The 17,083-nt window shown below is 39.8% G+C and overlaps 1 protein-coding gene across 1 annotated transcript in view; it reads left to right on the forward strand.

Annotated features, from left to right (window-relative positions):
- The first annotated feature begins 596 nt into the window (after positions 1-596).
- LOC143272246 (C-type lectin domain family 4 member A-like) overlaps positions 597-17,083 on the forward strand; it is a 43,254-nt gene continuing 26,767 nt past the window's right edge. Inside the window, exons 1-5 of the mRNA XM_076566112.1 lie at positions 597-860; positions 1,930-2,046; positions 4,978-5,065; positions 6,961-7,126; positions 8,033-8,145. Of these exons, the coding sequence (XP_076422227.1) occupies positions 839-860; positions 1,930-2,046; positions 4,978-5,065; positions 6,961-7,126; positions 8,033-8,145 (506 nt within the window). The 5' untranslated portion in view covers positions 597-838. The remainder of the gene's footprint in view (positions 861-1,929; positions 2,047-4,977; positions 5,066-6,960; positions 7,127-8,032; positions 8,146-17,083) is intronic.

Genomic DNA, 17,083 nt, shown 5'->3' on the forward strand with positions numbered 1-17,083 from the left:
CAAGTTGGGGTCAGGAGACTCAGCAGACTGAGGGGAAGTTCCTCACAGAGGGTAAAACAGGCATGGATTCCAGGAACCAGGCAAGGTACAGAATGTGGGAGTGAAAAACACAAGGTGGGAACTTAGTTACTTTCAAGAGATCGAGGAAATCCTTGCTAGGGTGTGGAAGAACTGGGCTGTCAGAGTTCAGGCAGGTTAAGGGGAGTATCCATGCATCAGATAGAGTTGTCGTGGGTTCCACACACTGAGCAGGGTGAAGACAATGTCCCCATGAGGTGGGACAGTCTAGGGTATATACTAGGTACCTTTGGGTTGAAGAACTCTTCTGTGCATGGGGCTACTTGAGAGTGGTCTTAAAGCCTCAGGGAGGTCAGGAGGCAGCTCTACAGGGACCAGGCAGGAGTAGGAATCACAGCACAAGACGGAAATGGAGGCTTTATTGTAGAGGTCAGCTCAGACCGAGTGTCAGAATCTCAACTCTGTGAGGAGTTTGACTTCTCTAATGGTCAGGTTCCTCTTTTCCATTCCTTCCTGTTTTCTTCTCTCCCCCATTGAGTTCTTGGTGTTTCTATGATTGTATAAAGATCCTGGGTGCATTCTACACCTGCAGTTCTCCATTTGCAGGTCAGGGGACGGCACCTCATGGTGTATGCTCAGGGCAGCTGTCTGTTGCTGCCTCTCATCTCTAGCTGGTATCAGGACAATTGCTGCCACGTTTGTTTCTCGTTCAGGATCTATTTTAAAGAAGGGATGACACACATCTTCTAAGGCCAGGGGAAGATTTTCAGAAAACATTTATATTAACAAGAATCTCAAAAATAAATTTGATTCCTCAGACATGGATGCAGACTCTCCTCCAGGTAAGAAAGCATTTTCTGCTGCCCCTAATGAGTGATGATGTAAAGGACAAAGATGATGTTAGCCACTGGCCAAACCTATGGATCACTGGAGTCTCAACCAAGTGTGTTGCCTGTAGACAGATGTGAAAGGTTGTGGGATTGTACAATGGAGAAGGAAGGTGTTGTCTTCTACCATGTAGAGAAAATCCCACCACCCACATTATTGTATCTTTTCTACATATAAACACACATAAATATGTGTAACAAATTGTTTAAAAGTTAAACCATGGCATTCTGATTTCCCCCTCTCTATCTGGTGACATGTCATAGTCTGTTGGCATCTAGGTGTTGAGTAGTTTCTTTCATTCTCTCCCTCCTGTGATGGAGACAGAACCCAGGACCTCACCCATGGTTGGGAAGTATTGTAACTCTTTTACAAGTTGTGACTAAAAATGTGGTGACTCTGTTATAAAATATGACTTCTTGACTATTGCATCTTTGAAGTTGGAAGCAAGCTGGAAGACTTAAAAAGTATATAATAAAATACTATCCAATCATAATAAAACTGATAAAGGAGATATGATGATATAGAATAATGTTCATTGAGATGTGCTGGCACAAGCCTGTAGTCACAAAACTCAGGAGTTAGAAACATAGTATTTCCTGTGAGTTTGAGGCCAGGTTGGACTACATAATGCATTCAAAGTCTGCCTGGGGTACATACCAGAACCCTGCTTCAAAAACAAAACAAAAACTCATAGGAAAAAATCGTGATATAATGTAAAAGAAAATGATAGTTACAAATCAGTGTTTATGATGTTGCAATTGTGGAAAGTATACATTTATATGTAAAGGTTTAAACCTAATTGAAATATTTTCCCGAAATACTGACAACAATTATTCTCAGTGGAATGAGTGATTTTGTGCATATTGTAATGTTTCTGTAATTAACCTGATGTTTTCTGTTTTCATTTTTTCTATTATTTCGAACATCATGTTTTATTGTTAATCATGCACAAAAAGAGTAGAATAGGAGAAAGAAGAGGAAATAGGAACAGAGCTGAAGACATGAATTTGGTTTGTCTTTCAGCTCCTGAAAAGAAGACCATGAATCATGAAAGTTTTCACAGATTCTCCAAGTTGCTCCTCACCTCAATCATAATATTTTTACTGCTATTGAAAATCTTATTATCTGTTGCTATGATCAGTAAGTATGTCCCTGGGAGAAGTAAACAAAGACTAGGAAAGAGACCCATTAGATGGTAACCCAGAAACCTAAGACAGACACTCTCTGGAGAGATGGATGGCATTGTGAATTTCTCTCTGTTTCAGAATAACTCTTCTGTAAAAGTCATTCATTCTGACTAGAAAAGCATGTGTGTGTTTGTTGGTGTCACAGAGTGAAATCCTGGGGCATCTGTGTTAATTTCCAGTACTGAGGATGAATCTGTATTTTCTCAGCAGCAACATTTGAAAGCATAGACATGTATATTTTGAATGAGTAGAGAGAATAGAAGACATGGACAGAGCTATTCCAGGGACAGTGTTCCAGTGGAGTTCCTTCTAATCATTTATTTTTTGTTCCAGATTGTTTTATCCTTGAAAGCTAATTTAGAAAATAGTGGATTTCTTTGTTAATTGGCCTCAAATTTATCAAAAATTGAAAACAATACCCTTTTTGTATATGTTATAATCAGTCATTCAATAATTAAATAATACCCATTTACTGTATATTGGGAGTATGTCAAGGTGTCCAGAAAGATCTACAGTCTCCAGTCACAGGAAATTTAGAGAACAGTCAAGTGAACCAGTGCTTTAAAAAATTGCATGTGAAATTCTCTGCAGATGAGAAGTATGGAGTAAGCACAGAGGGCTAAGAAAAGCTTGGAGCAGATGACATCTAGACCTGTGTGTGCCAGCAATGTTATAGACATGTGGAGGCATGGAAAATATAGGCAAATATAAGTACACATTACTGTCATGTATAGTGCTACATGGAGAACTAAGTATGAAACTGTAGGAGCAGACAAAACTGGATTCAGATCACAAAATAGTGCATACCCTATTACACGTGCATCCCCTCTTAATGTTATTTTATTTAGAAGCTGTTGCTCAACCACTAACCAACTTAAAACTTAGTAGGTTAATTGAACTGTTTATTTAATTCTTGCTTGGTGGCTTCACAGAGACTGGTCTCTCTTGGGAGATTCCCATGGTCCTAGGTGAACATACTCATTCTCATGGAGTCATGCATCAGTTCAACTCAGCTTTCCATGGCAACTTAGGACTTGCAGGACAGATAGTGGTAGTAAGCCAAGCCCAACATGGAGCACACACATTTGCCTTTGTGTTTTTTAGTAGCCAAAGAACTCTTAACAGCAGCTCAGATGAGGTGATGTAGACATAGAGCAGTCTCTTGAGTAGGGAACTACAAAGGCATAGTCTAAATGGATATTCTTATAGGGAAGGTTGAGAAGTGTGTCCACTTTTTCTGTGTGCAACAGTCATGAAGATCCCCTGATGAATCTGAAGCAGGACATGATAAAATTAAAACTGTCTTAGAGAAGTTTGCTCTTACAAAGGTGTGAAAATGAAGAGAAGCAGAAATTAGGATGTTGATTCAGAATCCATTTGTGTAGCCTAGGTGATTCATCCAAGGATCATGCTAGTGATGCACAGGAGAGGAGATAAGTTGGACCAAAAGGAGGTGACATTTTGGTCAATACAAATAGCTGAGAATTAGAGGACACAGGAGTGAGATATGACTTTAATATTCTGATTTCATAAAGTCAGAAATCATGAAGTTATTTGAAGAGGAAGTAGATGAGTAGCAGGTTTGAGTTGGAATATAATGGTTTCAGTTTTGTTTATGTACACCTAAATCTCAGATGCACAGATTAGTTGATGCATATTAACATGATTTAGGAAAAAGGTGTACATTTTAGAAGACCTTCGCTTGTAGGCAGCAGATAACAAAAACAGACTAAAAAACACAACAACCACTTCTACCCCCAGCCCCAATAACCCAGGACAATGAATATCACTAAAAAAGAGGAAATTGCAGGAGAAGGAAAAATACAGAAGAAACTGGATGCAATGTTCCATTTTAAGAGAGGTGGGTGTAGAAGGAAACAGGTAGGAAAGACAGGAAACAGCAGCAAGCAGGACAAGGCAAACCAGATGGAGTCACTATCTCCCAACAGTTAAGGAGGAAGAGAAGGGGGCAGGGTTATGTGAGAAGTCCCACAGGAAGATGACTGATCAGTGGACATGAGGAGCCATTGACATCTAGTTCAGGAATGTTTGGTAAATGAGCAGAAGGGAAAGCCAGAATCTAGTGACTCCAGGAACAAGTGGGAGATGAGGAAGAGAAGAAAGAAATTTCAATTTCTTGAGGAAAGTGAGTTAGTTTTAAGTTAGGAACTCTGTGAACTTGTGGGGACCCTGAGAACTCAGAGCTAGCTGTGGTGGAGGGAGATACAGGAAAGAAGAGGCTGAAAACAAAGTCCTTTTGATCAGTGTCAGGCTTTTATAACTTCTGTGCTCAGGTAACCTGGAACTGCTCTGGATTAGCTCATTTCTCCATCACCTTTCCTGGGGTGCTAACATACTTAACGGAACTTATCACCTAAGATGTAGTCTTCAGTGTGTCCTCCATGAAATGTTGAAGAGTACCCAGGGTCATGGATCTGTCCTGTCCTTCCAGCTCTTCCTGAAGATAGCTGTGGTCATAAATCACTAGGAGCTTCATAATACTAGCTGTGGGGTGATGGAAAATTGTCTTTTTTTTCTGATAAGGGCTTATATAGCCCAGGCTAGCTGTGAACTAACTAAATAACTACCCAACCAACCAATTAAGTTAACCAACCAGCCAACCTAATTAAACTAACTAACCAACTAAACCAACTTGTATAGTTAAGGTACCTGAAAGTTCCATTCTTCCTCATTCTAATTCCCAAGTGCTAGGGCCACAGCCTCCACAATCTTTGGTGATGGGAATCTGTCCCAGCAGGCTCTAATGACTCAGGCAATTGGATAATTATGGGTTCTGTTTCTACAAAGAATATAAGAATGTAAAAGTGAAGAGTTGAGTCTTAGCACTACCAGGAAAATGAATTGTTTTTATTCTGTTTTACAGCTTTGTTTAAAAATCATTCTCAGCTTCTTGATGAAAAAGCAATTACAAAAGAACTGAATTACACTGACTTGGAGTGTACAAAACAGCATCCACTCTTGAAAGGTAAAACTTAATGTACCTAAAATCAGCATTTCCAACAAGATTCTTGGGTAGATCCAGCAGCATTCGGGATATGGGGACACAACTTCAAACCCAACACTCAGTACCAGCTGCCTGTGGAGTCCTTTTTAGAAGTCTCCCATCAGGTGTAATTGCGATGTGTGGCAGCCTATTGTGATACACTTTTAACAACTGAGCCATTTCTGTAGTCCCTCAAGTGTTTTCATAAATGTGTGTGTGTGTGTACATGTGTGTGCACATGTTCATGCGTGGTTTGTGTCCGTGTGTGTTGATCTTGTTGCATTCTCAGTACAGTGTCTTTTACTCAAGATTTGAATAAAGAATTTGTTTTTCTCACAAACTAACCCTGAGGGTGGAAGGTGAACATGTATTACATAGATTTAGGAAAGAGAGTGGAGTGCTTAACACTATCCATCACTTTGGCCCTGAGTAAGCAAATATTCTTGATTGTCCTTGACATCTGTAACTGAGATGTCTTTGGAATTCACCATCTGGCCCTAAATACACAATTTGTTTATTGTCTTTGTCAACAGACCTTTTGGGAAACACGTGTTTTCCTAGACCATTTGAGCTTGTCTGGGGTTCCTGTCTCTCTCAGCAGATCTCTCTCTCTCTCCTCACTCACTGGATCCTTTGCTGTAAAGAAGCCTGCAGTCCTATCAGGGAGTCGTTGCCTATGCCTACATCTTGAACTGTTGTCTTTGTTTTTTTTCCTGTAACAATTTCAGGGTTTCAGGCCTCACAGTAAGGTGTTCAATCCATTTAGAGTCTATTTTGAGTCAATTTTTACACAGAATGGCTATAGACCTAGTTTCATTCTTCTGCACATCGGTACCTAGTTTTCCCACTACAATTTTTTGAAGAGCCTATTTTCCTCCAATATATAGTTTTGGTGAAAATTTCAGTGACAGTAGCTGTGTGGGTTCATGTTTGTGGTTCTCTTTTGTGTTCATTGATCAATGTGTGTACTTTTGTTGTGGTACCATGCTCTATAGTGTAGCCTGAAGTCAGGTCTGGTGATACCTCCAACATCATTCTTTTTCCTTCAGGGTTGCTCTGGCTATCCAGCATTTTTTGCACTTCTATATGATTTTTGACATTGTTTTGTTTATTTATCTTATGAATAATCTCAGAATTTCTATGAAGATTGTATCCCTCTGCAGACATTTAGGGTCTTTACATGAGACTATTTTTCTGTTTCATTTAGTTTTTCTTCCTTGAGGGATCATGATATCTCTGTTGCCTTTAGGATGCAATATGCACCCTGGAATACTTCAAATATATTTTTCGGATATAAAATTTCCATTCAGCTCTTTATATCTTTCTTTGTTGATTATTTACATATTTTTAATACTTGTTTCCAGAAAGTTTTTGTTTTCTTCTTGAAACATCTATCATGGACATTTTAAAGTTTTTAGATAAACCTATAGTTTTTTTTTTTAATCTTGCTTGTTGTAATACATCGACTTCTACTTTTATCATCACTAATTAAAAATGTCTGTCTGCTAACTCTGAAATTTTGCTGCCTTGGTTAATAACATCTATTGTTTTCATGTATAAATATGTATATATTTATGTAATATGAGAACTTTCTGGTTCTTGGTATGATGAGTTCTATTCTTTGGAAACCCAGACTGTTTGGAATTATGTCCTCAGGGTCTGAGTGTACTTACAGTCTGTTTTCCTGACAGCATCCCAGTATGACAAAGGGGCCCTGACATTGGTATCGGCAGCGGTAGACTGGGGTTGTTTGGCACCTGACAAAGAGGGTTGTATCTGGAGAAGTCCGGAGCCCCAGCTTCCATGTGGTCTCCACATCAAGCAGATTTTAAAATGGCTTTATGACATTGCACTTACATTTCCTTCTTCCCCCCAAAACAAAGTCTGGAGCTGTTGCCCAAAGGATTGGAAGCCATTTAGTTCCCACTGCTACTTTCCTACGATTGACACTGCATCTTGGAGAGAGAGTGAGGAGAAGTGCTCCAGCATGGGTGCTCATCTGATGGTGATCCACAGCCAGGAAGAGCAGGTGCATCAGGAAGAGAGAGTGGGGCCTGGGTCTGGCCTGCTGTCTGCCTCTTTTTACTAAGAGGGAGTTTTGTTGACATGAGTGTTGCTGATGTGGCAGAAGGCTTTCCATCAGGAAGCTGGAAAGGTTGCTTCAGCCTTGGCATTCTACACCTTGCCCCTGCTTCAGTGAAGCTGAACAACCCACAAGGAACCATGGCAACAGAAATGCAATGCTGAGGGTGGAGGGAAGGATGAAATGTTTCTGTTGGAAAGAGCAGTTTGTGATTTCAGCACTCTAATGCTTCTTGTAGTACCCACTGCCTAACAGAGGAGGGCTCAGAGCTGACTAGGGAAAGGGGATCAAATCAGGAGAGTCACAGCCAACCATCAGAAATGAAATATATGAGGTTATGAATGGAGAATGATTTAATCTGCTAAATTCTCTCATGCACAACATTCAAGAATGGTGTTGGGGAAGAAAAGAGGGGAGTGAGTCTGAGATGAGAATTCATTATGATCATGGACAGAGATTGTTTCCAGTGTCATGGAAATCAGGCCTCTGAGTGATGACTTTGTGTCCTGGTCAGCCAGAGAAGATGGCACTCCTGGGGGTGGGGGTGGCTCTTCTATTCCTTGATCCTTTCTTTGTCTTCTCATCTCATTGTGACGAGAAAAAAGTCAGTCAAAATATCACAGTGTACCTCTAAAATGTATAATTAATGTGTATTAATCTATAATTTTAGAATTATTTAATGGGCTAGAGAGATGAATAGGATTTGATTATTATGTATTTCCATAGGTGCATCGTACAAAACACTATAATTTTGTGTAGTTAAAATACTTTTTAAAAGATCTTATAAAAATTCTGTAACAGAAAAAGAAGCACTCCCTCCAGGCTGAATGCTGTATCTTTCTTTCCTCTTAGGATTTCATCACCAAGATCCTGGATCCTAAAGCTGCTTATTATATTGGCCTTTTGGATCCAGGTCATCGACAGTGGCGCTGGGTTGACCAGACACCATACAATGAAAGTGCCACGTGAGTCCAGAGTTACCTATAGGAGTCCTGGATCCGGTAGTATGAGAAGACTTTAGGGTGTTCCAGCTGTTGGTTATGAAACTAAAACAGCTCACTCCTGGTGTGAGTGCTGGGGATGGAGTTACTTTATACCCATTTCCCCATCAAGGAGTCCTGTGTGACACATGTCACTGATACTCTAGGAGAGATGAGGAAACTGAGTTTGAAGAGTGTAGCATGATAAGTACCCAGGGCACCCAACCAGGTGCTACATCATGGTGAATTTTCTTATGCTTTCAGTCTCTCTATATATTTAACAATAGGATTTAATTTATTATTATTTGTGTGTATATCCGTGTCTCTCTGTGAGTGGGTGCCATGTGTATTTGGGTGCCCATGGAGCCCCGGAGAGGGTGTTGGATTCCCCAGAGCTGAGGTCACAGGTTTTATGACCATGTCAATATATTTGCTGGGAATAGAACTCTCACATTTTCTGGAAAAGCAGCAAGTGCTCTTAATATCTGAGCCATCTCTCCAGCTTTCATTTATAGAGTTACAATAAAAAATTAATGTCAAGATAATAACTGATTATTTCCCATAATTCAAATGTCCACATTCTGATATTGTTAAGTGTTGTATCAATCTAATTTTTGAAAACTCTAATATCTTAGTATATTCCCATGTTCTATTCTGATTTCTTTTGTGAGAAATAGGTGGTAATGTTATTCTCATTCTCAGTCTTCAGAAGGAGAAGTAGGAATCCAGAATATTAAGTCACATGTCCTAGATGATAGAAAAAAGTAGATTATCTAGATATATTTAATAGGTATTCAGTCTCTAAAATAAGATTGCTGTAAAATGGAAAATAAAAACTTCATTATGTCATGTGAATAAGGAGAGACCTTTTCATCATGTAAGTAAGCACATGGAAGGACAGTGCCTGGGTACTAAGACCTAGGGATGAAGTAGAATAAAGTAGACTCTGGGATGTGTTCTGGGAGACCAGTTTAATAACAAACTAAGAGAATATTGAGTGCGGTGGCCCTGTTTCCAGGGACACGTCAGACATGGGTGGAGAAGAACGGTTGTTTTGTACACACCTGAATCTGATTTCCACAAATTCCCACCACATCCTCAGGCTTGCCTACTCTTGTTTTCTCTTTCCCATCTTTACTGTGGGAAACATCCTGATGCTCTTTCTTCCCTTCCAGGTTCTGGCACCCAAGTGAACCCAACAACGACAAGAACAACGAAAAATGTGTTGTAGTAAATCATCCTTCTTCTAGTTGGGGCTGGAATGACATCCCTTGCAGTAGTAAAGAGAATTCAGTTTGTCAGATGAAGAAAATATATTTATGAATCAAGCTTGTTCCATGGACATGGATTGCATTTTTGTCCAGCATTACACAGATACCTGCAAATATCTTCTTGTGGAAGAGATGTCCATAGAAATTTAGGCAGGCAGCCAACAGTTATCCATATGATTATACTGGTCCCCATGTATACATATTTTTCATCCTTAACTCTTTACATAATGAGAATTTCCTATATTCTACAGACTCTACATGATTCATTTGTGCATATGTTGTAGCACCCCAGGTTCTCCTCCCATTCTTAATATCCTTAAGTCTTATTTGATGATAGAATTGTATGGTATGGACCCTCTACCCATTTTTCTCTCTCCTTGTATCACTGTGTTTATATTTATTAATGTATAATTGACAAATAAAGTATATATATATATATATATATATATATATATTTACATTACAGTGTCTTGACTTGATATGGAAATGAATTATGCAGTGGTTACCACAGGTTAATAGCACCCTCTATTACCTAACATAGTTGTCTGTTTTGTGTGTGTGGTGTTAGAACATTTAGATCTTCTTTAGCAAATTCAGACAGACAGGGTGACATTGTTACCTATTGTCACTTTGATCCTCAGTGCTTACTCACATTTTCTCTGGCAGTTGTGTCCTTGCATCAGCATTTTCTCATGTGTCCCCCAATACCTGCACTATCAGGAACCATTCAGGATCTTGGTCCCCATGGCTAGTATGTCAGGTGCTGTGGGTGCCGTGAGGCTGATGTGGGCCTCTGATGGTGGCTGATCCTGGCTGGGTGACCTTCCTAAGAGCAAGTCTAAGAAGATGACAGCCAACCTTCTACTGGCACCGCCTGTTGTTCTTGGTGTCCCACCCTGTGCCTGCCGTGCACTAGGGACAGCCTCTGCCCTGTGGATGGACATTGAGGAGAGCCACATGTCCCATGGAGCCTGCATGCTGCTTAACACTTTGGAGGCCCTTTCAACTTCTTCCTATTAATATTTTGAAACAAAAGTTGACTGGATGGTATCAATTGTTGACATTTTAATAACTTGATGTAGATACATATTTGTATATGCATATATATGCACATGTTACTTGATAAGGCACTTGAGAGTTAGTTTGATACATAACACTTCAATCAATATTTCAGTATATATCATCTCAAATTGTCATTGCACAAGAAAACAATACCACTATCACTCTTAGAAAATTTAACAATTCTTTTCTCATATGATATGTGATCTTGCCTGTATTTCCTCAGCTATCCTCAAAATTTTTCTTATGGATGTTCTGCTAAGCCATAGCCAAAAACATTTCATTTACTAATTAAATTATTCTACATGTTCAGGCCATTCCTCCACAAGACTGCCCTTATTTCAGACTTGAGCTTCAAGTTCAGGAGTTCCCAAGGATGCCATTACTTCAAGTCATCTGTCTGCAGAGTCCCAGTGTCTCATGATACCTTCAGATTTATAAGTTGCTAGGATGACACAGTGAACTAATGATTCTGCTCTATTAGGATTGTAGTGTTTTTTGAAGATACAAAGCAGAATAATTGGGAGGGACAAATCAGGCAAGGTCAGGGAGGTCCCTTAAAAGGAACTTCCATTGACCCCATGTACACATCTCCTTCCCAGAATGTTATGAGTGGCAGTATACAGAGTAAGCCAACTAGGGTACACCCATCTGAGCTCTGATCTTCAAAGACTTATCAGGGTTTATTACATAGGTTTGAGTGTTTGGCTGATAAGAGAGTGAACTCAAATTTCAGTACCACTTCCCTGGTAGGTTGAGCATCTCATGGCTCAAAGACTTAACTTTTATCACATGGTCAGTGTTTCTGAAATGATGAATTTCCTACATGACTCATCTTGTTAGCATGAACTATGAAAGAACTGAGCAGCATAAGGCTTCATCACCTACCATGATAAAACAGACTTCCCAGTAGCTCCAGGAATTCCAAAGAATTAGAGTGGTCACCATCCATGACCTGTTTAAAAGTCTGGAGAAAATCTTTCTTTGGCAGGTCAGGTGTAAAAAATGCATCCCAAGGATCTCACAATGACTACAGGTTGCATGACCCAGCCACTGAGTACATAATAGTTGACACTGCATTCTTCAACCTTTAACTTAAACTTAATTTAAATATCCCTTACTTCCATTGCCAGCAGTCTTTTGTGGGGGTATCTTTGTGGATTTCTGTGGGCCTCTTTAGCACTTTGTTTCTTCCTTTTCTCATGTGGTCTTCATTTACCATGGTCTCCTATACCTTTTTCTCCCTCTCTGTTCTTGATCCAGGTGGGATCTCCCGCTCTCTTTCCCTCGACCCTCGCCGTTCATTGCTCCCACTCATGTCCAGGTTGTTCATGTAGATCTCATCCATTTCTCCGTCATTGGGTGAGAGACAGCCGGGACTGACCTACTCTGGTGATGGGATGGCCAAGCACCTTAATAGTTGTGCCAGAAACCCCATCCAAGTACTGAGGAATCCGGATGCAGACATCCATGGCTAGGCCCCGGGTGGAGCGCTGGGAGTCTAATTATCGAGAAAGAGGAGCGTTTATATGAGCGAGAATTGTTGAAACCAAGGTTGGATAAAGCACAGGGACAAATAGCCAAACGAATGGAAACACATGAACTATGAACCAAAGGCTGAGAGGCCCCCAACTGGATCAGGCCCTCTGAATAGGTGAGGCTTGATCTGTTTGGGAGGCATCTAGGCAGTGGTACCAGGTCCTGGGCTCGCTGCATGAGATAGCTGTTTGAAACCTGGGACTTATACAGGGACGCTTGGCTCAATCTGGGAGGAGGGGACTGGACCTGCCTGGACTGAGTCTATCAGGTCGATCTCAGTCCTCGGGGGTGGCCTTGATCTGGAGGTGGTGGGAAAGGGGGGGGCTGGGGGAAAGGGGAGGGGGGCAGGAAGGGGGAGAACAAGGAAATCTGTGGCTGTTATGTAGAACTGAATAGTATTGTAAAATAAAATAAAAAAATCACACCCAATCATGTTAGCCCCTCTATTTGAATTATGAAAGTAACTAAACACAAAATGCTTCCTTGCCAAAAAAAAATCCCGTACTTCATAGAAATTCTCAATATTGATTTTATCTCATGGCACATATAACATACCTATTTCAAACTGTAAATCTGGAAGAAAAAACTCCTATACATTGAGCTCCATGCACTTACTACTTCTTTGTATTTTTCAATATATACATATCATATCTCTTGGTATTGTCATTGCATTCCATCAACTATGAACTATTGCCTGAAATGCTTGATGGCCTGTTAACAGTTTATCAGAGGGCAGTTACTTCTGCTCTGCAAGGCACCTGAGGGCTCCAATACTCTTCAGTCACCTAAATCCATTTTCACAAGCTTAGATGATTCAAGTAGAGCTGCTGGATCTGGAACTGTCCGTCTGTTTCTGGTTGGACTTTATGTCTAGGCTGTAAGGATCCAATTCAATACTAGGACAAATAATAGTGATTGGTGAGGTTATTTGAGATCAAAATGATTGTTCTTTTCTTTTACAAAGGGTTTTAATATTTACAGAAAAATAGAAAAGAGATTCATTTTGGGAGAGGTGCAAGACCAAATCACACTGTTTATATTAAGGAACTAAATCTTTCAAAAGTACTATTTATAATTTTTGCTTTAAAGTATTTATGAAAGAAAATCCATCAGAGTTCAGAGCTTACATTAGAACATGAAGAGGGTCTGCAGCCCCTGACAGCCTAGGCATATCATCTTGACTGGCTTCAGCTTCCCACACCATGGCTACAATTTTCCAGCCTCTGAGAAGGGTAAAGAAGAACAATCAAGATCACACATTACACTGTTCTTCCTCCTGTTATGTTAGGTCTGTCTTTTCTACACCAATCATCCTATGAAGAGCAGGATAAATCTGGTTTCAAAGTCCTTCAGAGGGATCATGCATTAAGGACTCAGTTTTACATCTAGCTCCCTGGAAAGGCTAAAATGTTTTCCGTTCATCTGCACACCTGAGTTGGACCAACTCATGACCCGCCTGTTGCCCAAGCTTTCCATTTTTTCTTACCACTTACTCTGTTTGATTTTGTATTTTATCTGGGGCTGTTCTTCTGTTGGACTTTGTTCTATCACTTCATTCCTTTATCAAGGTGATGTGGAGCATAATCTAGAAACACAGCACAGAAGGATGGAAGGAAGCAGACAGTGGAGTTCAGGGTTCCCAGTGAGCCTGAGCAGACAGCACAGGCAGAGCTCATACAGATGAGGAAAAGCAAAGGCAGCCTTAAGCTGCTTCTCTGGTGCAGCTGAGGGGAGTGTTTTCTCTCTCTGCACAATCAGATGATCCAGTCTTCAGTGTGCATCTCTTCCTCTCTGAGGAAGGAAGTGGAAACACATGGTAATGTGTTATAACCGTATCTCCCTTCCCGCTAAATTTATGACTAAATCACCCATGCACTCAAACCAGCCCTGGCTGAACTGCTCTGACCTTAAAAACTTGTTTCTTAATGTCTGTTTCAAAACTTTAAGACACTAAAGAAAGAAGTAGAAGAAGAAACCAGAAGATAGAAAGATCTCTCCTGCTTGAGGATTAGCAGGGTTAATGTTGTGAAAAAGGTCAGCCTATCAAGAGCAATCTCCCAAGTCAATGTGTAACCCTTAATGTTTTAACACAGTTTTCTCAGAAGTTGAATAAATAATCTTAACTTTCATCTGCAGATACAGAAGACCCAGGATAGCCAAAACAATCTTGAACATCAATGATAAAAACCAAACCAAACCAAACCCTGCAGGAGACATCACTGTCCAAGATTTAAAGTTATACCACAGAGTTACAGTAAAAAAGACAATATAATACTGGAATAAAAACAGACTAAAAAGGCCACCTCAGTTCTGACAAAGAGGCCAACAACACAGGTTGGAGAAAGGACAGCATTTCTAACACACGGTGCTGATCACACTGGATGCAAAAGAACAAAACTAGATCCTTATTACTGATCCTGCACAAAACTCAACTGCAAGTGGATCAAGGACTTTCACATAAGATTTCAGACCCTGAATGGGATGGGGCAGAAAATGGGGATATGCTTGACTTCAGTGGCACAGGAAAAAGATTTTGTGAACCACTCCAATGGTCCAGGCATTAAGAATAACAATTAGTAAATGGGACTTCATGAAACCAAAGGCTTCTGAACAGCAAAGGCTGTCCATGAATGAGAAAAAAATTCTCTACCAGCTATACATCTGACACAGAGTCACTATCTAGAATATACAAAGAGCGTTAGAAAAAGGAAAGTATTCTCTCAAAAGGAAATGAACAACTCAATAAGAAAGAAAGAAAACAACTTAAAAATCCTTAGCCACACAATTGAAAAATTCTTTGAGATTTTTATCTCACTCAAGTCATAGTGATTAATACAAAATAAAACAAACAAACAAAAAAAGAATGAATCCCAGCAGCAACAAATGCTGAGATGAATGTGGGAAAAGGGAACACTTATTCACTGCCAGCAGGAGTGCAAACTGAAATAATGACTATAAATATCAGTGTGTAAGTTCCTCAGTAAGCTAAAAATACTATTTACCACATGATCAAGCTGTACCTCTTTTGAGTATTTATCCAAAGGAATCCATATCCTAATCTAGAGACACATGCTCATCCATGTTTATTTATGCTCTGCTCACAGTAGCCAAGAGAGGGAAAAAGCCTAGATGTCCGTCAGCTGATGAATGAATAAGGAAAATATATATTTACACAATGGAATAGTATTTAGCTGTTAAAAAAGATGAAATTATGTAATTTTCAGGTAAATGAATGGAGCAGAAAACATTCATTCTGAATGAGGTAATTCAGACCCAGAAAGACAAATGTTGCATAATTTTTTCTCAGTCGTAGTTGTTAGCTTTGAATCTTCAGATATGTGTTTTATTTGTAGCACCCATAGAGGCCAGGAAATTTCTAAGGTGTCAGGAGGAGGGGCTTCCAGAGGAGAAGCAATAAAATGTAATGGTATAAAGGGTTAAAGGGAATAATGAAACCAGAAGGGTTCTATTGGGGTCAGGAAGAGGAGGGTAGGGTAAGTGAAATAATATAGGATGGATAAATAATACTAAAGACCTTTGGAAAAAGTCATATGGAAACATATTACCATAGAGGATTTCTAAAATATAGCTATGCATACACACACACACACACACACACAGAGAGAGAGAGAGAGAGAGAGAGAGAGAGAGAGAGAGAGAGAGAGAGAGAGAGAGAGAGAGAGAGAGAAAATGGAGTTATCCTATAATAGGGAAACAATGTAGGTCTGGTAGACTCCCAAACATCATAGGTTATTGCTATCATTCTTGAATACTCTTCAGAATGTTTTTCTTAGTTTTAATTTACTTTATTATTTGGGAAAAGTTTCACTGTGCTATTCATTGACATGGCACAATTGCATAGGACATTTTCATGTACCTACAGAATACACACTGAGCTCATTTCCCACATACTCCCTGACTTTGCCCTTTCTCTGCCTGGTGCCTCCCATCGATCCCTCTTTCCTCTAGAAGATTTTACTTCTATTTTCATGTCCTGTGTGCAACCAGAGTTTATCCATCTGTCTAAATTCTTGGAAATTACAAATGAGAAACATATGCAATATTTCATGGTGAGATTGGTTTAATCCAGTTCATATAATTATCCCTCCTAGTACACATTTTCCTGCAAATGCCATAACTTTGACTTCTTTATGGGTGAAAAATTCCATTATACACATATACCACTGTTTGTTTATCCATTTCTCTGCTGTTGGATATCTAGGTTTGTTCTAACTGAGCTATTGTGAATTATGCTCCAGATTTTCATAAAACCCTATTGCTGCAGGCCACATATTTGATCAGAGGACATAAAAAAATCAAGTTGTCATTGACCTAGAAACTTCATCCCTCCTGTCTAGCTATCATAATGCTGGAAGGTGCAATCTATGCTACTGAAGAAGAAAAGTAATCATCAATCTTATCCAGGTCTGAACCCTGGGAGCTACAGTTATGATTGACCTGGCAGGACCTGCCTGCTGGTGCAATAGTGGCTGCAACATCACGACAGCAACCAACAACTCTCTGATTAGATTTAAGTTTTGCTCCATAAGATGAAGCACACACCTGAAACCATTGTTGGGCTAAGAACCTATGGCTAGACAGATCATAGGCCATAGGGGAGAATCTATTACTGTTATTTACCTCAAGGGGCATAGTATATTGACTTTTAAAGACTTATCGTTAAACCTATATCAATGTATCAACCTTCTACTGAGAAGCTTCAATATGATGTAAAACGATGATTAACACTGAGACCCACAACTAGCCAAGGTACAGAATGCTCACCCCTAAATGGAACTATATACCACAACTTTCTTCACCCCAAACTCTGGAAACATTGTGAAACTGAGAAGATAAAGTTTAGGAGTCATATGTGATGGATGACCAATAGGAAACAGTGTCTTTTGGATAGAGCAGGGCACTATATGAATATATGGACACACAGTGGTTGTTACAGAATGCACAAGCCCTAGTCTTACCAAAGACTTACCTATCATGGGAGAAACCCTGTCTCTAGGTTCTTTCCAGGTTCTGACTATTATGAATAACACTGC

The sequence above is a fragment of the Peromyscus maniculatus genome, chromosome 3 (genome assembly GCF_049852395.1).
Source record: "Peromyscus maniculatus bairdii isolate BWxNUB_F1_BW_parent chromosome 3, HU_Pman_BW_mat_3.1, whole genome shotgun sequence".
Taxonomy (NCBI): domain Eukaryota; kingdom Metazoa; phylum Chordata; class Mammalia; order Rodentia; family Cricetidae; genus Peromyscus; species Peromyscus maniculatus.